Source organism: Catharus ustulatus, chromosome 4, assembly GCF_009819885.2.
Source record: "Catharus ustulatus isolate bCatUst1 chromosome 4, bCatUst1.pri.v2, whole genome shotgun sequence".
NCBI lineage: Eukaryota > Metazoa > Chordata > Aves > Passeriformes > Turdidae > Catharus > Catharus ustulatus.
The window spans coordinates 14,765,511-14,790,657 of NC_046224.1; the positions used below are offsets into that span (position 1 = coordinate 14,765,511).

The 25,147-nt window shown below is 39.2% G+C and overlaps 1 protein-coding gene across 1 annotated transcript; it reads left to right on the forward strand.

The window, feature by feature from the left end:
* Positions 1–24,225, forward strand: SLC26A4 (solute carrier family 26 member 4). Its single transcript, XM_033058814.1, has 20 exons — positions 1–155; positions 469–608; positions 2,733–2,843; positions 4,479–4,669; positions 5,114–5,278; positions 8,606–8,758; positions 8,869–8,951; positions 9,897–10,044; positions 12,378–12,491; positions 13,251–13,328; positions 13,524–13,619; positions 15,064–15,170; positions 16,498–16,567; positions 16,891–16,983; positions 17,086–17,181; positions 18,047–18,277; positions 19,243–19,297; positions 19,617–19,762; positions 20,914–20,997; positions 21,504–24,225. The coding sequence occupies exons 1-20, from the start codon at positions 1–3 to the stop codon at positions 21,525–21,527; spliced, it is 2,340 nt and encodes a 779-aa protein (XP_032914705.1). The 3' UTR covers positions 21,528–24,225.
* The last annotated feature ends 922 nt before the right edge of the window (positions 24,226–25,147 follow it).

Sequence of the window (25,147 nt, forward strand, 5' to 3'; positions counted from 1 at the left end):
ATGGCCGCGGGCGGGCGGGCGGCCGAGCCGCCGGCCGAGCTCAGCCACTACGTGGTGGCGCGGCCCATCTACAGCGAGCCCGGCTTCCAGGAGGAGAACGAGCGGCGGCCGCCGCTGCCGCCCACGCTCCGCGAGCGGGCGCAGGCGGCCTGCAGGTGGGTCCGGGCGGCGGGGGGAGCCGGGGGCGCGCCGTCCCGGCGCCCACTAACTCCACCCGCCCGGGGATGAAGTGCCCCACACGCCAGACTGCGAGCAGACACAGCGCTGCTGCCCGGGGAAGCGGCGCTGCCCGCGGGGCGCTTCTTCAGGGAGCGCGCTTTGGACACCGCTGCGTGCCCCGTCTGTCCGGGAGACAGGACTGTGACACTCACTGCCCCTTAAATTTAAATGTGCATCAGCTCAGCTCTCTGTCACTTTGGGGCTCTTGGGGGTCTCCGTGGGGTGCGTTCATCACTTGTTTTCTCGCAGATGTTCAAGGAAGAGGGCGTTTCAGATTGCCAAGTCCTTTCTGCCCATCCTGGAGTGGCTGCCCAACTACCGGGTGAAAGAGTGGCTGATCAGCGACATCATCTCGGGGCTCAGCACCGGCCTCGTTGCCACCCTGCAAGGTAAAGCCGGGCGCGCCGCTCCCCAGCGCGCCCCTAGAAGGGAGCCGGCCGAACGCAGGGACGCTGTGCAGATGGAATTACAAATCTGAGGCTTGTTATTTAATACTAGATATTAGGTATTATTTTGCAATAAATAATTTATGTTTTTAATTTATTTCTCTTTCTTTCCTTGGCTAGAAGATTTAAATCTCCTGTGGTGTGCTACAGAAATGTATTTACCTTTTCTTCCAGACATTTTCCTCTAAGAGTATTTATTTTGATAGTTAAAATTTTAATTACATTGCAGTAAATCAGATAGGTTGTGTGGTCTTATTTCTCTTTCTTGGTTGTCCAAGCCTATAGTTCTTCTGCAACTGCCAACAAAAATCTAGTTATTCCCCAGAAATAATGCAACCTTGATATCTACTCCTCTTTAAAATTCATCTCATAAGGTTGTTCAGGACTCTGCAGAAGACAACCTTCAAAGAGGTGGTGATGTATTCATCTTTCAAAAAATTAAACTTGATGATAATTAGAATACTTGACTTGCAATATTACGTTTTCCTTACTTCCTTATTCCATTTATTAGTAAAGCTTTCAGTAGATGAACAAATAGGAAAGTGGCAGAAATAAGCAGAAATTAGCTCAAATAAGCTACTTAAGGAAGATTCAGAGGACAGAACAATCCTGCCTGAAGCAGCATCTATCTGAGACAAGACTGACTATAACCCTCACACATCCACCACACCCATTTCTTTAATCTCAGTGGAGTTCTTATACTATTATCACAATTTTTTCAGGACTGCAGCAGGCAAAACTAGCTGTGTCAACTCCACATTTTCCCTCAATGGAAATTAAGTGTTTGCAGAAGGGGACAAAGATTTACACTGGGAACAAAGAAAGCAGTTTACGCATTCCCGATTAGACACAAGTATTTCCTCCTGTCTGTTCCCTTGGAGCATGCTAGGAAGGCAGAGACTGGCAGAACAAAAGCATTACAAATTTCTGCCCCAGGCAGGGGGTGACCTGAGAAATAAAGAAAGTAATTCTTTCTCAAAGAAGAGTGTCAGAGCTGCAAGGTCTTCGCTAAAGGTAGTGGCACAGTTAACGGATCCCTGTGCCTTTTTTAAATGAACTGGGCTAGATGGACCTTTCATATTACTTGTAACAGCTATTGTGCTCATACTATAACCTCCTTATTTATTTCTTTTCAGTGGTCTGATTTCCCTTAATTAGAATCCATTTGTCAAACTAATTTTTTTAATATGCTGTCTGGTCTGCCACCTATGCATTAAAAAAAAGTAGAAAAAAGGAAAAAAGAAATTAATGCAAATCTTTACCTAGCTATATTTTTTTTTAAAATCTGGAATTTTAGAACATGCATTCTGGGAAAAATCGACCAAAATATTTGCAAAAAAAAGAGGCTTTGAGGATCTTCAGGTCTCTGAAATCCCTAATTCCCAGCTTGCAGTCGTCCCATCAGTCACAGTGGTATGACCAGGACTTCTGGTGTTTGAACTCTGACAGGTTTTGGAGAATCTTTGAAGGAGAATACTATACGCTGGCTAACTGGGATATGATTTTGAAGGCAATTTTTTTTTTTTAATTGCTTACTGGATTTGACAGCTTGCACAGGTATGCAAAGGAAGAAGAACCAAGACTCTCAAATTTATGTGACTTGCTATTGGAAGATTAGTTTTTAAGCTGCTACTGGGAAAAGAAGTGGTCCTATTTCCACAAGAGCTGAAGATACTGAAGCATATTTACAATGCAGTAATTCAAAGTGTTGCTCTTGAAATTTGTCTGTAACTTGGACCTTCACACATCCTCCTTTTCTCTCAAGAGGCGTACACTCTTGCAACAACATTCTCCACTTAAGTTTCCTATCTCAGCCTGTGTATTGCACTGCCTATCAAATATAGGAACATCTTTCAGTACTTACTCGTTCAGCTGCCAGCATGGGATGTACAGTCATTTACAGTCATTGATACTCACTCACATGTGTGCCTGCAACTGACTTACAAACAAAACATTCTAAATTGCATCTGGACCAAAGGAGTAAATCTTTCTAAAAGTCTATTCTAGACAAGATAGTAGATTGCTAAGAGATTTTAAATGTGATATTTTGATGATCTATCATTTCAGGTTTGGCATATGCTTTGCTGGTTGCAGTCCCTGTTGGATATGGTCTCTATTCTGCTTTTTTCCCCATCCTGACATACTTTTTCCTGGGAACATCAAGGCACATCTCAGTTGGTAACTGCACATTACACTCAAGTTACAGTGAATTACCTATTACGAAGTGTTAATCCTTACTGCAGACATTCATATTTCATGCAATAGAACTACTTTCTGAAACAAATTGGCTGTGGTGAATGTTGATATTGGTGGGAAATTAAGGCTTATTTCTTCTTTATACAGGCAATTGTACATAATAGCTAACTTCAGGTATGCCACTGCTTTTTGCTTGAATTTGTGCTGAAGTTTAAATCTTGTCTGGCTACACTCTATGTAAGAAATGACAAGATCAAGGCCTCAGTAGGCAGTATGAATGACAGATATTTTGGCTATCAGCTAAAGCTCAAGATGGCTAAAACTGAGTTCTTTTAGTCTTCTCTACAAACCTTACTTGCTGCATCCTTTTTTTCATTACTGTGGACAGTATCTTCTTGCCTGGAGACCCAGAACTTGTGTATGCACTCCAGCCTTACTCTAGGTCCTCACATCAGGGGTAAACCTTGTTGATTCTTTCTGAATACTTTTTTTAGAATATGAAGTTTGTTTGCTGTCAGTTCTTATATTTAAAATTCTTGTTACAGTTTAATCATTGAAGTTCCTTTTTCTTAATTCTAACAAAATCTAGTCTTTCCTTGTTCATCTCTACCAAGAACACATCGTTTTCCCCTCCCAGAACTTTGGCATATTACACTTCTTCATCAGCTTTCTTCTCTCCTGCATCAAAAGTCTCTCTATGTTTTCTCAACTTTGTTAGCCCCTTCCTACCCTACCAAGCAGCTCATATTTGCTATCCAAATCTGACTTGTTTTGTCTACTTATGGTGGCATTCCTACTTTCTAGATTACCAACACTCCTTTTTTATGCTTTTCCCAATGCTCTTATTCATGAAGTGTCTTCTAAGGTACCTGTAAAATTAATTTAAGACATTTCTTAACATTTTCCTTTTCTGCATAATTTTAGTAAATAACTGCAATAAATAGGATGACTTTTATGTTGTGTTTTGCTGTCACAATGATCACTTTCTCTATATCTTTACCAAAGTATAGTTTCAGTCATCTTTGGCCAATGTAATAGTACAATACTGCCAAAAGATATGAGCCTACCCATTGGATCATGTTCCTGCCACAACTGTGGTGTTGGGATTCCTGATCATGTGGCATGCAGGATCAGCTGAAAACTGACTATGACAAAACACCCAAAAACCAACCAACCAAAAAAAAAGAAAAAAAAAAACCAAACCACAAGCAAACAAAGAAACCCCAAAACTTAAAGAAATAAACATTACTTTAACCTGGATTGGTGATCTGTGTTGTCTGGTTGTGATGCTGATACAAGGGAGATAGTTGGAGTGTGTCGAACATGTTCAACCTTTTGGCCCTGGTACAGCCCTAAATTGGCTCAAGCAAAGCATGAAACTGCACTTGTATCTGTATGTACAACATGGGTTATTTAAAGAAGGAGCAGTATTTAAAGAAGGCACCGAAGTTTTGTCTAATGTAATGCAGTGCCTGCAGCTCCTGGCCCCCTAATATTGCCAATGTACCCCAATTACAATATTACATGGTTTTTCTGATCTAGAGTTTCTTGACTAGTCTGATAAATGCTTTTTTTCAATGTGTGTTAAACTTTAATGTGTTCTCTTTGTCATTACAGGTCCATTCCCAGTAGTCAGTTTGATGGTGGGATCTGTTGTACTGAGCATGGCCCCTGATGAGAAATTTCTCATAGAAGGCAGTAATGCTACAGGGACTAATGGCACTGGGGTACTGATAGACACTGAGTCCAGAGATGCAGAGAGAGTGCTGATTGCTAGTACTCTTACATTCCTGGTCGGGATTTTACAGGTAAAATAGTTGACTTGAAGACACAAAGTTGACACTGCTCTAATGTCAATGGCAGGAAAATACCTGCTATGGCAGTCGGACATTTTCCTGTACTAAAACGCAAAAATGAAAGAAAGTTATTGCAAACTTTTAAGAACTTCTTACTCTGTTTAGAGTCTCTGACAGCATGACTGTGAGCACAGAGAGCAGAATAGCTCTGTGATTGCAGACCAGAAGACCTGCATGACTACTAATGGTGCATACCCTGGAGCTTCCTTTCACACATTTCTTCCGGTCAACTTTGTTTCCTTGGATGGATGGTACTAAACTCCACTAGGCTGAAATGGGGGAAATACGCTCCTAAGACTCTGCATCAACAAAGAAAAAGCAAAGCATAAAAAATCTCCAAATAAAAGTGTCCCTTTTTGTTATTTAACAAGCTGTTATTCTTTGTGATTCTTCCAGGTTATATTTGGAGTTCTCCAGATTGGTTTCATTGTGAGGTACCTTGCAGATCCACTAGTTGGGGGATTCACAACTGCAGCTGCTTTTCAAGTGCTTGTGTCACAACTGAAAATAGTTCTGAATGTTTCAACTAAAAATTATAATGGTGTCCTTTCCATAATATATGTAAGTATGCTCTTCTAATCTGCTTTGGTTTATGACAGGTGTTTTTATATACAGTAATTTCACAATTACAAGCCACACTGTTTTGACTAAAATTTTGCTCCCACACCGGAAATGCGGCTTACACTCAGGGGCGGCTAATATGTGAATAATTTTCCGATATTTCCAATTCCAGAAGTGCCAGCCAGGGTGCTGAGCCGAGCACCTGGCAGTAAAACCCAGCTTTATGCGATTGTTACAAATTGGTTACTCTGTTGCACGGTGGGTGGAGCCGGGATCTGTGCCAGCAGTACCGGGGGTGGGAGGGCAGGGGACTCCCTCCTGCTGGCCTCGCAGCCCGGGGGGAAGCAGGGGAATCTGTGCTGCCATCCCCACGGCCCGGGGGGAAGGTAGGGGGTTCCTGTCCTCGCCTGCCACTGCCGCCGCAGGAGCAGGCAGACTCCTGTCCCCCCCTGCCGCGGGAGCGGGGGGGCTCCTTTCCCTCCTGCCACTGCCGCCACCGCGGGTGCCAGTGGGCTCCCTGCCCCCCTGCCACCGTGGGGCAGCGCTGGGCTGGGGCGAACAAGCCCAGCGGCAGTGGCAGCCGGCCCTGAGCGGCAGCGCCGGGCTGGGCCACCTGGCTCTGTCGGCAACCCTGAGTGGGCCAAGCCCACACGGCCCGCGCTGAGCCAGTAAACACCCCGATCCCGCAACTCTGTTACTATTTGGCAACTTTGTTGCACGCGGGTCCTCGTTGTGAACGACAGAGCGGCTTATAATTGGGTGCGGCTTGTGTATGAACAAAGAACAAAATGTTGCAAACACCCGGAGATGCGGCTTATAGTCAGTGCAGCTTGTAATCGTGAAATTACTGTAATTGCTTATCTTCTGCTTCCATTTCACACAGGGATAATTTGTATATATGGTGATAAGTATAGGGCATTCCTTTAGTTCTCACTTTCATGAAGATCTGCAGCTGTTAATTTATAGCTGTGGGGCTCTAAGTAGTTGCCTTTGGAGTTCCCCAGACAGAAAGTCTAATTGCCATCTTGAAGTCTTTTTCAGACAGAGCACATTTTCACATGGAGTTTAAATGTGATTATCCAACCAAACCATTTTTCACTTCTGGAGACTACAGTTTTTTTCCCATCCCTTGCTTTCTCACTTACTGAGAAGTAAGAATTTGGTCATTTATGAACCCTGTCAGGTCATCTCCCAAAGCTGGCAAGTCCCAAGGCTCTTTACACTTAAACAAACAGGTCATTCTAGTAAAGGGAATCGTTCTCCATTTCATGCTGCAGCCGTGCATGGGAATACCTGAAGGATACAGATTCCCAGCCTTTGGCCAGTTACCTGTTGGTCAGCAAATGTGAGGCTGACTGTTACTGTCACAACTCCATATGGTGATTTTATAGTAAATGCTCAAATGGAGAAATGCTTTGGCTGCATTACAGAAATACTGAATTCCTAGAGGTCTTGTATTACAGAATAGTATCCTTTCCCAGGAAATTTTTCAGAGTTGTGTCGCTGACTTCAGCATGAATCTATCCAGGTTCACAGTATTTTAGATCTTCATAGCACTTCATATTAGAATAGCAGATTTCTAAAAGAGGCTGTTCTAGGAAAAAAAAATTGTACATTTTACATGCCAGTTCTGGCAAGCAGACTAGCAAAAATACAACAGACATCTAGATTAACAATAATAGGATGAATATAACTATGAGCAGCAAGGTAAAAATTAAAAAAGAAATCTGGAGGACTATTTGTGGGGGTAAAAAATTATCTTATGGGCCTTTTCAGAACTAATGAACTCTTCCCCTCAGAACAAGGAAAGTTAGATGAGACAAAGTACTGTATAATAGACCTTACAGCAGACCTGGCAGAATGATGGACTTGTTAATCCAGCATTTTTTCCCATCTCTTTGTTTATTGAATGGATGGTATTTAGTATAATAAGCTTTTTAAAAGTACTACATGGTTCTTCCAGCTCCAGCAAGCCTGAGGGGGATGCTGACTTTTTAGGTTAAAGTTCAAAGCTTCTGTGTTCTTGCAGGTGAGCCAGATCAATGTGTTTGCAGGTGCACGTAGAGCAAGAAATTGTTATTTCTGGTCCGCTCAACCAGTGATTTGCTGTGTGTGCTTCAGCAAGTTTTGGACTTGCTGCAATAGTTTTGTTTAACAAGCTGCAACATCAACATGAGCAGAACCCACAACTAAAGTTAGGAAGTTACTGTTTCCCTGTGAAGTGAAGCAGTGCAAGAGGTGGTCAGCCTTTCTTATGGGATGCATGGTAAACAGCAGAATGGGCAAGAAATGGCTTCAGTCAACTGAGGCAGGGTGTCTGATTCAGTGTTTCAGAAAGGCTTCTTCTTTAGCTTAGAAAACATAGCTGATTAAGCACTTAGATGTTGTATTTCCAAACCAAAGTCTGTTCAGAAGGATGGGAGTGATGCTGCTGCTGCAAACCTCCTCTGATGTTAAAAATAAAAGCTCATTAGTGGGGGAGCTAACGGGGAGAAGTCTGTTTCTAGTTCCTTTTCTACCGGATTGTTCTGCTACATCTGCTTCACTATGCATGGGGTAATTACATTTTCTTGGAGATAGGAGGCAAGTGAGAACTACTCTGATGCTTAGGAGGAGGACAGAGGAGAATTTGTGACTTTTCTGTAATCATCCCTTCATGTTTTCTCTGTACAATAACTTGTAGTGAACAGTGGGATCAAGCAAGGGCACAGGAAGGGTTAGAGAAGGGAGTTGCCTATTGCACCCAGTTGTGAGTGCTCCAGTTTGGGGCTGAACTCTGCTGGGAGGGTTAATTTACTGTACAGTGAGGTTTAGTGACTGCTTTTCTGAAGTGCAGGATCCTCCACAGCCTGGTAGGACCTGTGTGCTCATACTCATTCTCTGTCAGCTGTGGAAATAGGAACCATGTAAGGCACAGACCATGCATACTGGGCATGTAGTGAACCAGAGCTTTGTCCATGGGTCTGCTAGCTCCCTTTAGAAAAATATTTGTCAAAATCAAGAAGTTAAAGATCTTCCCTTCCTTGCTGTGATACAGGTAGAGAGTTAGCTCTTTTTACTTAGTATTAATTGACTAAAAATTGGGAAGCCAAAGCCCCTTATGTGGACAATTCTTGCAGTTAGGTTTTTTCCATTAAATTTGCTATTAAATCCATTTACTGATCCTGTAGCACCTTGACAATACATTTTCCTCAGGCTTCTCCAGGCCTGAATGAAGAAGTTACTTGGCCTTCTCCAAAACCCCATGCATCTGGATCATCTCATGAGTATTTGCACATCCTTCAAGTGGACATGGGCATGTTTTATGTTGTCATTTTTATTTTTCAGACTCTTGTTGAAACATTTGAAAAAATTGGTACCACCAACATTGCAGATCTTATTGCTGGACTCCTCACCATTTTTGTCTGCATGGTAGTTAAAGAAATAAACGATCGGTTCAAACACAAGATACCTATACCTATACCAATAGAAGTTATTGTGGTAAGCAAAGGATATAACAAAAGCTGAAAATAGATTAAATGGATGGGTCTAGCTACACGAAGACAGGAAGTCTTTTTAAGTCTTAAAACTGTTGTTTTATTTTATTACAGACAATAGTAGCCACTGGCATTTCATATGCTGCCGACTTGGAAAAAAAATACAATGCAGGCATTGTTAAGAGCATTCCAAGAGGGTGAGTGTCTTTGTTTTGGGGGAAAAAGGTATTATTTTAATTGGCTAAAAATGACTGTAGTAGGAGAAAATGCATAAAGGAAACATTGAGAGCTGTAACCTGAGTTTAGAACTCAGATCTGGAGATTTTCTGTGTTTTACTTCTGGCTTTATCAATTATGCCACCTAAATATGTTCTTCTTCTGTAAAATGAGCTTAGGAATGTCTATCTAATTCATTAAGTCCATCTGAATATTAATTGCTTCCTGCTCATGAAGTGACTATAGGACTATGGAAAATGGTTTAAAAAAATTAAGGATTTTTAATAAATAGATTCTGCATAGACCTAATTTCTGTAATCCTGAGTTATCCCACTGCGGTTCATATTCATGTTGCTACTGTTATCCCAATCAGCTTTGTCACTTCCATACTCATAGGACCAAGGATGTTGAAGATTACACTGGTAGAGACTTCCACTTGAAAGATTCAGAGCACTTCACAGTAGTAACCTTCACATTCCATTTGGTATTCAGGGCTTAATTAATTAAAATTTGTGGAAACACAGTAGGGGATAAAATGCTTCTGAGACCTTACTGAAGAAGTATGTTAACAATAGTATGAAGTGTCATTAACATATTTATGTAATTCATCATACTATTCAATACGTCCTTTATTAGATGCTTCAAAAAATGTAGTTTTTCACTTTGCTATCATAAGGCCAAATCTCAGTCATGCTGAGAACAATGGGAGCTTTGTTGCTGACTAATAGCATCAGGATTTGGGCTGGGGTGAGCTAGATAAGCGTGTTCTGTATGTCAATGGGCTGTTTCCACCTTTTTATTAACTTGAAACATTACACTTCATATTATAAGCAAGCTGTATGCCTTGGCCTCAAACTCCTTGATAGTTCTGCTAAGAACAGAATTCAATCAAAGTTGGTAACACTAATATATTTTCTAAATGCTAGATTTTTGCCTCCTGAGCCTCCAAATGTCAGCCTGTTTTCCCAGATGATTGCAGCCTCCTTTTCCATTGCTATTGTTGCTTATGCTATTGCCGTGTCTGTGGGGAAAGTGTATGCAACCAAGTATGACTACGCTATTGATGGAAACCAGGTATGTGTTACCAAAATAGTTTATAAACATAGTTAATGTAAAATATACTGACTTATGTAGCCAAATGGAAGAAACACCATTCACACACATTTTTCAGACAAGCACTGAAGCCTGAGAGGAGAAATTCTTTCAACTCTTGGGAAAAAAAATAGCTGAAATGGCCACATAGAGATGAGCCAGATCCATTTTTAGTATGGGCTTTTCATACTATTTCATTCCTTCTGTATTGGTTTAGTGACTGCAGTAGTTCTGAAAGGGCTGTATGTGGGGAATTTTATGTATGTGGGGCTGTATAGGGGAATTTACTGATGTCAAGTTAACATGGCCTAGAAACCTACTTTAATTTCCACTTGTAAGGCATATTTTGAGGTGGGTTGCTTGGGCAGATGAAGGCAATGTCAAGCTAAAAAGTTGTTCTGGTCAGCTTTATTTAGGGTTAGTCTTCAAGCAGGATTTGAATGAGCTGAACTTTACAGTTAATAAATTATTGTACTTCTCAGCATGACACCAGTTACATCAATATAACTATACTTGTAACCTCATAGATCAGTCCTGCAGCTTCACAAAAGTTAATGCCTACCAGCATATGAACTGGAGTAGCTGTGTTCTAAATGGCTTTAAGCACTGGTTTCTATGGGCACATAGCTAGAATGTGACATGAGCTGTGCATCACAATCTCTTACAGGATTCTTGCATTTGTTTATGGGGGTTTATGTTGCTTGCCCATGGTGTGGAATTAAAATGTCAGAAAGCTTCCTTGTCCTGCATCTACGCTGATTTTTAATTTTATCCTTTGAGCAAATTAGAAAATGCCCTCATACAACAAATAGATAAGATGAGTACTTTGTTTAATGAGTCCCTCATTTTGGTACAAATGGATTACATAAAGTTTGACTTTGGAAACAATGTTTTGCAGTTTGTAAGAAAATTATGCTTCTGTTTGTCAGTTTACAATCCTCAGAGGTTGTATCTGTAACACTTGGTCTTAAAGTTGACCAAAATGCACCAGCTTTCAGTTTATTAAATATCAAAGTATAATACGTAATCCTAGAAGTGTGTTTATGCTGTTCTGTTGTTGACTATGTTGTTCTGCCAGCAGTGGTGTGCTTCAAAGGTACTGATTAAATATTGTAGTAGAAGAATTCATTTATAAAAGCAAAGTGCCTTCCTTTCAATACTATGTTATGAATTTTACATGTAGTAAAGGTTAAATGCAGCTCAGGATGACGGGCAAATAGTTTATTTGATCTGGAGAAATTAAAGTAACATAACATCATAAAAGCACGTAGTAAAATAATTTTGAAGGATGGGTTGATACTGTTACCTACCAGTGTCTATATTGTCTTAATAGATCCAAATTATTAATGCCTAAGAACACTGGGAACTATACCTCCAATATTTTCTCACAGATCACAGTGGTTACATGGAAATAGGCATGAATAATTTAGGTTTGTTCCTGCTCTTGTAGCTAGAGCTAAATGAAAATTTACAGGAAATTTAATTTTGTAGAAAAGAAGGGAGACAGCCAAAATCAAATCTTAAATTATATTTTAAAAAGCTTGCAGTGATTGAAAAGCTCCTGTGCCTGTGTCAGTTTGTTGAAAACAATGTTTCTGTGAATTATATGGGGCTGGTTGCAGACAGCTCCCAAATTCTTTATTTCCCAGCAGAGGAATGGCCTAGATCCCAGGACATAAAGCTCCAAGGGTCTTTGTCTCTTGAGCAGAAAAAGCAGCATCTGCAGGTGCTGGCATCTGTGATGCTGGGGCAAATCTATGAGAATGCTGCCTGAGACTCAGCATGAGTTCATTGGGATGCTTAGAGTGAAAAACTTCTAACTCAGCAAACTAGGAATTTTCAGTGAAATTGTGTTTTATTGCAAAGTTCCTTAATAGTTCTACTAATAATACAATGCTTTGCATTAGAAGGCTTGTCTAAAGTCAGACTATTATTCTGATCAAAATAATTTGTTAGGCTGATGGGAGTTAAATTTATTCCAGTATCCATTTATTGATGCAATTATTCCAGTGCAATTCTTAGAAATGTTAGGTTTGATAACATTGATGGAAGTAAGCTTTAAACACCTTTGTACTCAGACGAGTGTGTCCACTCCAGGGGGAGCATACCAGCTTCTTTGTGTTGGTTTCCAAACAGAGGTAAGCTGCACTGGCACAAGAGGCATTTGTGTAAACATTTAACAGCTATTACTAATTCATACTCTTAATATTATTGTGCTGCCTACTTTATCAACTACTGCAGAAGCTATTGTTTTTCTCCATACAAAAACTGTCTTCGGGCATCTTTATTTACAGTATTTTGCAATTATCTTTCAGGAATTTATTGCCTTTGGGCTCAGCAACATTTTCTCAGGTGCCTTTTCTTGTTTTGTTGCAACTACTGCTCTTTCACGGACTGCAGTCCAAGAAAGTACTGGTGGAAAGACTCAGGTAATGACCTCTTCTTACTAGAACTGTGCATAGGTAAATTTAATTTTGTGTAGTGCACAGATTTCACCGTGAGATGAAAACAATCCTGAAACGATTGTGTTGCTGGCACATGGAAAGCCACGGCTGTCTTAGCAGCTCGACTCTAGTAGTGAATCATTTCTGTAGCTCTGCCAGAAGAGGGCAATCAAGTTTTACATAGCACGAATTACCTTAGGGAGCAGAGATCTTTTAACTCTAGTTCCCCAGAATTTAATTTCCAATTAGAAGACTGAGTTTGTCACAGTAGGATGCGAGAGGAAATCTCTCCCAGCTGGCCATGGTATCTTTAAGCTCCCATGTGCTGGCCTGAGCAGCACTGCAGTTTGCCATGCACCATCAGCCATGGAACATCTTTGTCATGCTGAGTAAACTACTTTGTTTTACCACACTAAAGTAGTTGTGTGGTTCTTAACGGTGAAAAACTACAGCTCCTTTTCCAGCTTACACACAGACTGTTCCATTCATCTGTCTCTGTAACATAACCCCTCAAGAGCTTCTACCTTGTGTTTGTTTTGATTTCCTGCTTAACTGAATTCCCTCTGTATTAGCTGAAGTGCATTATGGTTGCCCACATATGCCTAAACACAATGACACTTTGGCAGGTCTCTCCACTCCTAAAGAAATGTAATGTGCAACTGTTTGTACCTTTTTCTTTGTAATCCTCAAAACAGATGATGGAATTGTAGTAAGTTAATTTCCTATAAACACTGTTCCTTGCAGGTTGCTGGTATAATCTCAGCTGGGATCGTTTTGATTTCTATTGTTGCCCTGGGGAAATTGCTAGAGCCCTTACAAAAGGTACTGTACTCTTCCTCTGCAGCACAGCCACATCAGATCCAAATGCTCAACTGTGATGGGCAAGATTAATACCCCTCTTTAAACTGTGGTGACTGATTCCAGACAGGGCTGTGGTTTATAGTGTGTCGTGTTGAGCACTATCTTAATATGCATCTTTACTTCTGAGTACCCCTTTTTCATTATTTTTCTTCACAGTCTGTGCTGGCAGCTGTAGTCATTGCTAACTTGAAAGGGATGTTCATGCAAGTGTTTGATGTTCCCCGTCTATGGAGACAGAATAAAGTGGATGCTGTAAGTAACCTAATTTTTTTTTCTCCTGAAGGTTTTTGTCCATTTTTGGGGTTTTTTACCTTTCAATGCCATCCAAGTTTCTCTAAACTGCCACATAAACAGGATTTTGAGGAGTTAACATCAGAAAACTTTTATGTGCATCCTCAAAGTCTAAATGCTATGAGGTCAGTAAAAAATTCCCCATTTTTAGGTCAGTATTCTGCTAATCTTCCTTATTCCCTAAACCCTAAAGTAAAGGTGCCAATAAGGGTATTTGTGTACAGTGATAACTCCTTCATATCCTTTTCCATAGTTTACAGCCATCTTCTGTTGATATGGCTTGAAAAACAAAATAAAGATGGCCTGTTGCCACCCTTACCATTCTGATTTTATCTTTTGCACCATTTAAATGAGTCAGAAAAAATGACCTTTCCTTAATTCATGTACATATATTTATGTTGTTACCACATGAACATTCCATTTGCATAAATAATCTCAGCTAGTCTTCAGAAAATATGTTTTCTTGTTGTGGCAAGACTAATCCAAGCTAGAATTCATGTGGCATGCTAAGGGATGAGACTTTTCTTATGAACCACTATAACCATATCTCAGGGTACTTGCTCACATCTTCCACTGTATATTCTGTGGAACAGACCTTCACTGTGGCTCTTGGGGTAGGAAAATACTGCATGGAAGACATTTTTTTTCATTCAGTCCTTACTGTGCTTAGATTTTACAGTATCACTGGGCAGTACCTGTCTTAGATCTCAAATATTTTAGTCAATCATTTACCGATTTATAGACAAAAGATCTCACTGACTTCAGTGAGAAGTGCAAGCACTCACTTTTTAAAAATTTGAGTCTACTGCATGGGCAGTGATGTAGGAAAGAACTGAGGAGTGCACTTCAACTGTTCTGCTTGAATATTCAGTGGAGATGTTGGAGAATGCCATCAAGCTGTTAATATGAAATACCTCTCTTTGCAACAGTTCTTTCTGATTCTTAGATGTCACTGAGGAGTGACACTGAGTGTCCCCTTCCTTCCCTATGTGTCTGCATGGGAGGCACCTTACAGTATCTTACATCTTGGTAAAAAAAAATTCTTTCCAATTTTTAAGAAAGATTAACAAAGATTGCCATCATCAGAAATAAGTAAATGCAATGTTTAACTGTATCTCCTTTAATTTCACCAAAGGAATCAGGTCCTTAAAAAATACTGTTACGTTGAAAACCCCCTTATTTCCTAAAAAGCTAACTATGCCTAGTAAGATAATAATGGATGAAAGCATCTTGGAGGAAGAAGACTTTTGTATGGAAGTCAGCTAATTGTTAGTCTGTTAAAATCAGTTCCAAAGTTAAAATATGTTTCTTATATTATCTGGTCTAGTGTTTCTTCAGCATGACCAGGAGTCATATTAAATTAATTAAAAATTAAAATACTTTACATTTGTTATTTCTTCTCCAGATGATCTGGGTTTTTACATGTATAGCATCCATCATTCTGGGACTTGATCTGGGACTACTTGCTGGCCTTTTGTTTGGATTGCTGACAGTTGTGCTGAGAGTTCAGTTGTAAGTAATACATTGTCAGAAGTAATTCATATTTTTATATTATGAAAAAGGAAGATAATATGCTGAAAAGCAAGATGATTTGTGGCAGAATATCTGCTTGGGTTTACAGAAATTTTGAAATTAAAAATCTGTTTCTTTTAGAACAAGACACTCTGTGCTAACATTTAATTACACTGATATAAGAGAAGCTGCATTATTTTAGCAGTATTTCATATAATGTTGGCCACTCTGGTGGTACTTAGCCATATGTTTTATATGCACCCACATAACTGAGTTCTGAAAGGCGACAGGAGCATTCTAGATCAAATATAAATAGATGGCTTTTGTAATTAATCATTATAGTAACTCTCAGCAGGTAATACTACTACAGTATGTTGCACATGCCAATAACTTTTTCACTTATTGCTTATACAAGACTGATGGTATGGCTGTAAAAGAAGAGCAAGAGTAAGCATGAGAATAAGAAAAATATTTGTGCTTCTGGCTGATTTGTTGCCGCTGAAAAATATATGGTAGTGGAATGGTGAGAAAAGGTGGATTTGAAGAACCTTATTTGGTCATCTTGTTATTTTTCATTGATCTTTTATTTGAAAATACAACATTAACTTCTTTCCTTCAGCTTGCAGTCCAGAGAGTATGGTAGCTAGCATTACCAAAGGATGGTTGTACTGTCAGCAAATGCCTAAAAATAAAGCCTTGTGAAAATTATTTCATGGTTGTAGATTATAAAAAACGAAATTTGAAGAGCCTCAAAAAAATTTCCAAAATTTAACTCAGATAATGTTACTAAAATATAAAGGGGAGATGAGGCCTTACAAACTTGAAAACAATTTGCTTCAACTGTCAAATACATACCTAGAGACTGCAAAACGTTTTGGTTTTGTTATTGACTGAAATAAAAATTACAAAGCTTGGACAAAAAAGATTTACATAATCTGAAAATAATATAAATGTGTTTCAGTTGATTTGAAATGGGAAAAAGCCATCAATTTTTATTCAGTGTAAAAAGATTTGTTTTTGTAAATTTCAAGCAAACCAATCTGCTTTCAAAATATTCTTCTGTTTTAGGAAACCAGTTGAACAAGTTGTTCACTCAGCTGTTAAATCAAAATGGTGCATTAAGTAGGCTGAGACCAAAGTACCTTGTTTTTATAAAGGCCCTTTCACTACAGTGACGCAAAATAGCTGCAACACTTCTGCAAGTCTGTTAGTTTGGTATGAGAAGGCAAACTTCAGGAGTCAAAGACAGTTTGTATACAGCAATCCCTTCAAATGTGTGAGTGCCCAAGCATGACATTTACCTTCACTGTATTTTTATTTCTGTTAGTCCTTCATGGGGAGGCTTTGGAAATATTCCTGGCACAGACATCTACAAGAAGGTCAAGGACTACAAAAATGTAAGTCATTGCAGAGTTGCTTTCCTTCAGTCTACACGTCAGTGTAAGAAAAGGTTGTGCCTTGCATATTGTACACAAAGTGAGTTTGGAAGTGGAGTCCTCAAAGATAACAAATTTCAGCATCATCTTCATCCAGATGGTTGGTCCATCTTGCATGCTGGGGCTGTAAGCTTCTAAAAACAGAAACCTCTCAATCATCACCAAATCCATGCAATTTTTTTTTTTTTAATTAGATATGTAGTTGAACTGTTGGCACAGTGGAACTGTTTCTTATTAGTCAAAATATGGCTGTTCCTGTTAAACCTTATATTCCTTGCCATCAGGTTATAGAACCAGAAGGTGTGAAGATTCTCAAGTTTTCAAGTCCAATTTTTTATGCTAACATTGATGGACTGAAAAGCAGCCTCAAATCCACGGTAAGTGACAAGTTATGTGTTTGGAAGCTTTGTAACTATCCTTGAGATTTCCTCAGAATTATACCTGAGTGAAGTTAAATAATTTTGGTCCTTTTTCTGTAGGTGGGATTTGATGCAGTCAAGGTATATAATAAGAGACTCAAAGCACTGAGGAAAATACAAAAGCTAATCAAGAAGGGCAAATTAAAAGCTACTAAGGTAGGCCTTTTAAAAATGATTTATTTCTATTTTTTCTCAAAGGATTACTGTTTGAGCTTTTTAGTTAAGGCTTAATTATTAATTACTCTGTACTCATCTTTAAAATAGAGATGAAAAGTGTGACTTACTACATGGTAGTACAGTTTTTAAGAAGCACACAGAATTTATAATACAACTTAACTTGAAGTTTTAATCACATAGAACCTAACTTAAGAGTTTCTAACGTTTCTAACTACCTGGACCGCTGCAGATCAGTTCAGATCTTAATACATGGTTTGATGCATCAATACAACAATCATAATCTAGACTTGAAAATTACATTAAAGAAGATGAGTCACCAATACTCAGAGAAAACAGAAGACAGTGCAGGCATCCCTGGCCCCTGGGGGTGTCTCACTGTCAGCAGCAGTTTTGGTCCAAATTTTCCATACAGGACTTGCCACAGACAGTGCTCTGTGCACTGTTACCCTTTTCTCTGATGGGATCACCAACTACACCTGGTTGTCCACGTGCCTGGGACCTTCAAGGCCAGCAAGGAAGGGAGAGATCAGCCTGGTGCCCAGGAACCTTGAGGTTGGTAGGGAGAGGAAGAAATCAGTTTGATCTAATTGGTTCACAGGGCCTGAGAATGAGGGAAAATTGAACAAATACTCGACTTGCTCAGCCACAAAGAATGGCTTCTTGCCTTATAAAATGGCATTAGTTATGCTAACCACAGTACCAGGATTAGGAGCAGGGGATACTGGTCACAAGTGTCTGTCTTGTCAATTCCTTCCACAGAAGGTACCACAGGGAGGTATTTTCTGTAACTCCCAAACTGTCCCCATGATTAAATTCTATATTCCATATATTATCTGCTCATTAGAATGGCATCATCAGTGAACCTGGTATTAACAATGAAGCTTTTGAGACTGATGAGGAACCTGAAGACAATCAGGATCCTCAAGTTCCCACCAAAGAAGTAGAGATCCAGGTGGACTGGAATTCAGAACTCCCAGTCAAAGTAAACATCCCCAAGGTGCCCATTCACAGTCTCATTCTTGATTTTGGAGCAGTAACCTTCTTGGATATTGTTGCTGTGAGATCAATAAAAACGGTAAGGACATTTTTTTTCTGATGTTCTATGAAAATGAAACCAGTCAGTAATATGTAAATCAAGAGCTGTTATATGAAGTTAATTTCTGAGTTTTAAAAAGTACGTTATTGAAAAATAACATCAAAATATAAATATGAAAAATACTGGCAAAAGGTAGAATACTGGTGGCGTGTGTATTTTAAGTGGGAAAAATGCATTAAAAGAACAATATGAAGGTTGCATAGTAAAGTACATACTTTAAAATGTGGTCCCCTTATATGCATATGTTATGAAATATTTTAGTTATATATTTTCTTTCCACATGCCTCCTGCTTTAATCTGGGCACAGGATGATGCTCACTCAACACAGAGGTAGTAAAAATTTCATATTAACATCCCAGTTCAGTCTTTAGCCACAAGATTTATTTATTCATTCATTTTAATTATGAAGGAAGAATGATTAATTTCTTTATAGTATTTTCTATGGCCAGTATCAAGTGCTTCATCAACATTCATTAATTAATCTTCAAACTCACAGTACATAATAAGGACATAATATTCCTTCCTAGAAAGAAGGAAATGAGGTGTAAAGATTAAGGCCAAGTATTTCGATTATTTTTTGGTGCCCAGAGGGAAATAAAGCATGCTCAGGCCCATGTGGTCTCGTTTGGAGAGATGATTATTCGAATTTTGAGAACAGAATGACAGCCTTAACAGGCAGCATTGTTTGTGTGTGTAAAATGGGTAGTTCCATTACACAGCTGAAAATAGGCCACTTCAGCAAACAGGTACTCAGCTACTGGATCTTTAAGTATAGCAGTACCTTAATTATCATGAATAAACAAAATGTACTATATGGAATGAAGACAATCAGAAAAAAATAAAGTGTATGTGCCTATACATTACAGATGTCCAAACATATATGTATTTTCTCCTCTACAGACTTTATTTATTGATGTCCTTGTTGTAAACTTTTTTTTTTTTAGATAATTAAAGAGTTTGAGAGAATTGATGTAAGAGTATATTTTGCTTCATATCAAGGTAAATATCCACGTATTTCTACTTTCACTCATGCAAAGAATAAAATTAAAATGAGAAGGGATCTCTAGATTGTCTGTGATAGCATCTGCACTAATAAATATGTGAACTGTAACACTGATAAGCATTGTTGGCTCCACTGGGACACAAAAAATGGTGGGGTGTAAAGGAAATATAGAAAGTAAGAGTCAAGACTAAACTATAATTGATGGATTCACTTGGCTGTACATTTGATTTCTGACAGTTGCAACCATGTATTTTAACATTTATTTCTCAAATTACTTCATATTGTATAAACCTGTTATGACTTCTTTTTTTTCAGATAACCTTATATCTCAGCTGGAACGGGGTGCCTTCTTTGATGACACTGTCAGAAAAGACATATTTTTCTTGACTGTCCATGATGCTGTGCTCTACATAAGGAATCAAATGACATACAGTGACAACCAGGATCCCATACTGGAGAAGGTAAGGATATCCAGCAGTACCTTTCCCTTCCTTCCATCATCTAGCTCACACTTGAAGTTTCTGTGGCACATTTGAAAACTAGACCTAGAACTGTAGTACAAAAAAAGAGTGTAGTAAATTGGGCAGCTTCTGTAGTACGAGTATTTTTCTAGATCAAAGGAAGGGTCTGTCAACTCCAGAAGATTTTTAGTGAAAAGAGCCTGAGAAACAGCACATATGAAAAACACTTCATCATAAGACACATTTTCTAATTTCTGACTACTGGCACCTTAAGAACCTCATCAGCTGGAGGTTGCATTTGGAACAGTATACATTTAATTGTTACAGAAGGAGTTTTCTTCAATGTGTCTGTAATACTTCTTTTGGAACCTGTGACACTATCCTGTGGAGATGGGTTCTCTAATTTTAGATTATATGACAAGTATTTCCTGCTTGGTTTAAGCCTGCTGGACTTTTGGATTGTTAGCTGCAATGAATAATCATTCCCTGGTCCCTTTCCCAACACTCCACAGACTTCTGATCAAAGCTATAATCTCGCCCTACTTGGAATGGATGTGTACAGAAGCTGTTCCACACTAGTGTTCATTCCTGCTGCCCTTTTCTCTGCATTTCCTCATTGTATTCTGTGGTTTTTTTCAGATAACCAGAACACTCTGTAGTACATAAAGATTTGCTACACTCTGTAGCATTTAAAGGCCCCAGAAAAATGGTCATATAATGTCCTCCTTTCTTTTCACCACAATTCCTTTCCCAGCAATCACTATTACAGTATCATGAATAAATAGCAATTAAAATTAATATTGCTTACAATTAACTAGGATAGGATCCTTATTTTTTATAACTTTTTCATACTGATTTTTATAGTAGAGATTAACATTTTTATAATGCCATACAGCAGTTTATTAAATATGGATTTTATTATTTTTACAAAGCCATAACTAGTCATGTGAGCAGAGACAGGCCCAAAGGCTCTGCAATTTGTAAGTTCCTCTCAGCTGAACTAAATCATCATCTTTGTCAAGGAAAGTTAACAACAGACTCAGAATTCCAAGTGGCAGAAGTCATTTTAAGGTACTTCAAAGTAAAAAAATCAATTTCAATTATATGGACAACATGTAACTCATCATGTTTCTTCATTTCTTTCTACCAAGATTTCACTCATGCAGGAGTCTAAAGAACCCATAGAGTTCACAGAAGCCAGCCAGCCTGATGATGAGCTTGATGTGCAGGAAGAGGTATGCACTTTACAACTGAATGTGTTTATCCCTCTGCCTGTAGCCTTGAGTGGTGCTGGGAGAGTATGGCCCTCAACAGGTACCTTCTCCATAAATAAATACCCTCTCTGGATACTGAATGTCAGTGCTAAGTGGAGGAACTCACATTTTTCTTGAGATGGTACTAGATTATATCTGCTTAAGTATCTCCTCATGTCTCTTGCTTTAAGACTACTTTTGCCTTACACAGGCTGATAAATAGATCTAAACACAAGCTGGGTGCCTAAAAGAAGACTTTGTAAGGCTTGAGGCACCAGAGTCCAAAATGATGATCAACCTTCCCCTTTCATTCCTCCTTTTAACACAGCAGACAGCTTCTTGCACAATCTGCACCATTTACAGAAGTTACCTTCTTTATACTTTCACTGAATTTTTAGTTTACACAGACATGTAATTTTCCCAGATGGTGTATAATGACAACTAACCATGGCCTGTTTCTCTCCACCTTTTAAAACCCATTTCTCTAGGCTATGCGCCGACTTGCTTCCTGAAGGACTGCTGGTACTGTCCCGCCTGTGAGCACACAGCAATATTCATGCACCAGTACTATCTACACCAGCATTTTCTGCTATGAAACCAATCTTTGCACTTTGCAAAACCCTGATTTGTCTGAATTATACAGATCTCTGTAACTCTCAAGATTTTAGCTAAATTTATCCCCGAAATATTCTGGACCTTGATTCTGCAAGCACTTTCTGCTGTAATATATATTAATAAAAATCAGAAGACTATTGTTAAATATGTACTCAGTTTTGGGACTAGTCAGGCAGAAGTTGCACTACACTTTTATCAGTGTGTAGGATGAAAAGCTGCTCTGTGGTCTACCCAGGAGAGTGGAAGAGACAAAAATTTGTGGATGGCAAGCCTTTTGTTCAGTATTTGTACAAAGCCTAGAGAAAGGGCAGGAGTTCTAGCTGGCCAAGGGTTTGAATTCTAAAACATTAGCAAGAGAATATGTGCTGACAAGCCTTGAAAAATGTATCATGATAATTTTTTTCAAGCAATTCCTTAAATTGCTGCAGGTAGTTAGAGCACTGAAAAAGGTGACAGGTGAAACTGTCACACGAACAGGAAACAGCACTGAACTATGGTAACACTTCAAATAGGAAGAGTTTCTGAAGACCCTTGTGTATGGGTTAATTAGTTCTGTATTAATCCCATTGTAGCAAGTCTTGCACTACTATTAATGATTATCCCTTAAATGAAGGACAGACAGAAGATTATTTTGGCTAGGTTACATAATTTTCATCATGAGGCAGATCATGACATAAATTAAGGAAAACCTTAGTCCCTGGGTACTTAATGAAATCTGTAAAACAGGCTGATACTGAGTGCAAGCAAGAAAGTCAGAATGCATTGAGGTTTGTTTTTTTAAAAAACTGAATATAGGTGTATTTTTTGTTTAATGAATAGTTATATTTTTTATAGAGTCTTTTTCTTTTAATATTCTACATCAAACTGCTGCTGTTCTTTTACATATGAAAATTCATAATGCACAAGTGCAATAATTTACAAAAGATAAATATTTGAGCAGCAAAACTTTAATCCTTAACTAATGTTCTTAATTTTCATGAAGAAGAAATGTATTTTGATGAAAAACAGACTGCTACCTTAAGTTTTTTAGCATTACATTATTTTTTAAATGGGTAAAAACTCCTGAATTGTGAGGAAACAGATAACCCTGAAGTGTAAGGAATGTCCAGGTATAAAATGCCTTGAACTTAATGTGGAAATTTAGCTTCAGTATATTTAATTCTCCTTACTTGATTACATCAGAGAAATTTTCCCACATTACACTGCACAGAGATTTCTGCTGCAGGTAACAGTGGAAAAGCTAAGCACTAAATAAATTATTCTGGCTTCAGGATCTGAGTGAACTCTGTCAATATCAGTGGAAAAAAATATCCTATAAACTTCAGCCATTTGGACAGTATCTTACACAATAGGTAACAGGACCAAACTGGCATCTGTATTCTCTAGTTAAGGCACAGACTTCAGCTTTCACAACAGTGAAATTTCTCAGCACAGACACTTGAATGTAGGTGATGTTGGTGCTCCAGTCCAAGCCAGCAAACAGCAAGATTGTATTCACAATGGACATGGGCAATTTGTCCATGGAATGGGCATCTCCACCATTTGAGAATGAGGCAAGTGTTCAAGAGGCAAATCAGACCACTGTGCACCTCTTCAGATGGAGCCATTAATTTCTATTGACACTAATACTTCAGCCCAGCCCGTGATTTGACCATTCATGCTTTTAACTCTACCTGTCCCCTTGCCAGCCTCTCACAGGAGGTTGGCACTTCAGCCTGCCTTACTGGTCTGAAGTCCCCAACAGGCCATGACCCCAACTCCTCTTAACCTGACTACTGGAACAGTTGCCAGTGCACAGGGCCAGTGACATGTTTTTTTAGAAGCTGTATTGCTTTTCTAAAACAGATTTACATTTTAAGTGTAGAAAGTAAAGCATTCTACCTGGTTAAGTGAGCTTTCAGTTAATTGTTATGCAGCACACATTTTCCCTCAAGAAAACATCTCTGCTGTGAAGTTTGAGTACTGACTCTTACTTGACAGAGATGTCATTACTTTATTATTTTAACTTTCTCAAGTTCTTATCTGTACAAGTATTTAAAAAGCAATTAAGTACTCAACAGTCTTCCAGTTCCTTTCCAAATATGACATCTGATCTGGGACTGTGATAAAATATGATGAAATGCACTTATTCTTGGCCTTCTATTTCTTCTAGGCATGGTGGTTCTTAATTTGATATTTTGTGCCAGTTAAACTTTTTCTGAAAAACAGCATTTCTCTCAAAGCCTACAGTGGTATAGAAGCATAAGAGGTAACATGCAGAATGCATTCAAATGCCTAAGTGGTTATGTGCTTAATTTTCTATGTATCCATCAAAATAAAGGATACCAAAATAATGGATTTTACAATTAAGCTAAAATTCTCTAGTTTTGTACTAATTAAAACATCTTTAAGTAGTGTAACTAGATGTGCTTATCTTTTTCCAGTAGAATGAAGAACTATTTTTGTATGCATTTTGAGTATTACTGTACTGTCTTTCCATGTCAGGTATTAAATTTGGAGATGTATTTTAAGGTTTTTTACACTTTTAAAAAGCTGCACTTGAAAAGTAATTGTACACATTAACTAGAAAATAAAATTGTGCATACTGAAAACGTGCTCCTTGAGTGTGTATATTTGGGGGTTTCTTGTTTAGTTCTGTTTTTTTTAAGTCTTCTCTTTGTGAATTCCTATTATGGGGAGATAAAGCACATTAAGAAGGGATCAGGCTTCCCTTGGGTCTGAGGATCAACAAAATAAAAAAGGAAAACCTGTTCCCTCTGCCTTGTACAGGTAAGAAAAGAAATGTAATACTTTAATGGCAGCTTTTAAATGTTAAGGCTATAAAGATAATGAGAGACATTGTCTGTAGAGGCACAAGACCTCAGTCCGGGAGGCTTTTAGTGAGACAATCACCAATCTGAAGTGCCTGGAGTAGAGTTACCCGTACTTTAGGGCTGTGGAAGGACTGCTCGAGGCCATTTTCTGCTTACAACTCATGACTTCGTTATATTTTTCTTTCCTTTCCGCAGTGCTATACAAAAACTCAGCATCACACGGAATTACACAGAATTACAATATGCTAAATATAACATTAAGTGCCCCCCTGAGCCAGTGAGCTCTACTGCTGTGAGGTTTCTGAGTGCCCTGGAGATTCACTGTTCCATCACTTCTACAGTGTGTCGGGAACCTGCCATTTCCACGCTAAAACTCAGGGCTGACCATCAACAGCCGAGAGCGCGATGCGCCGTCACATCGCTCCAGTGCTCGAAGGCTGCACCGCACAGGCGGCCGGACGGGGCCTCCGCGGCTCCTGAACTGACAGACTCACCCAACCATGTTTTCATTCCATCCTTGCCCCCCAAAAAAAGGCGGGACGCCTCCCAATGTCCAACTAGCAGCGGCTCTGCACCCCGGGGCCGCCGCATTCTGCTCCCGCCCCGGTGTAAGGGGATCCCGCTTCCCGCGTTCCTCTCCCGCCCCGCTGTGAGGCGACCCTGCATCCTCCGTTCCGCTCCCGCCGCTCTGCCGCGGTGAGAGT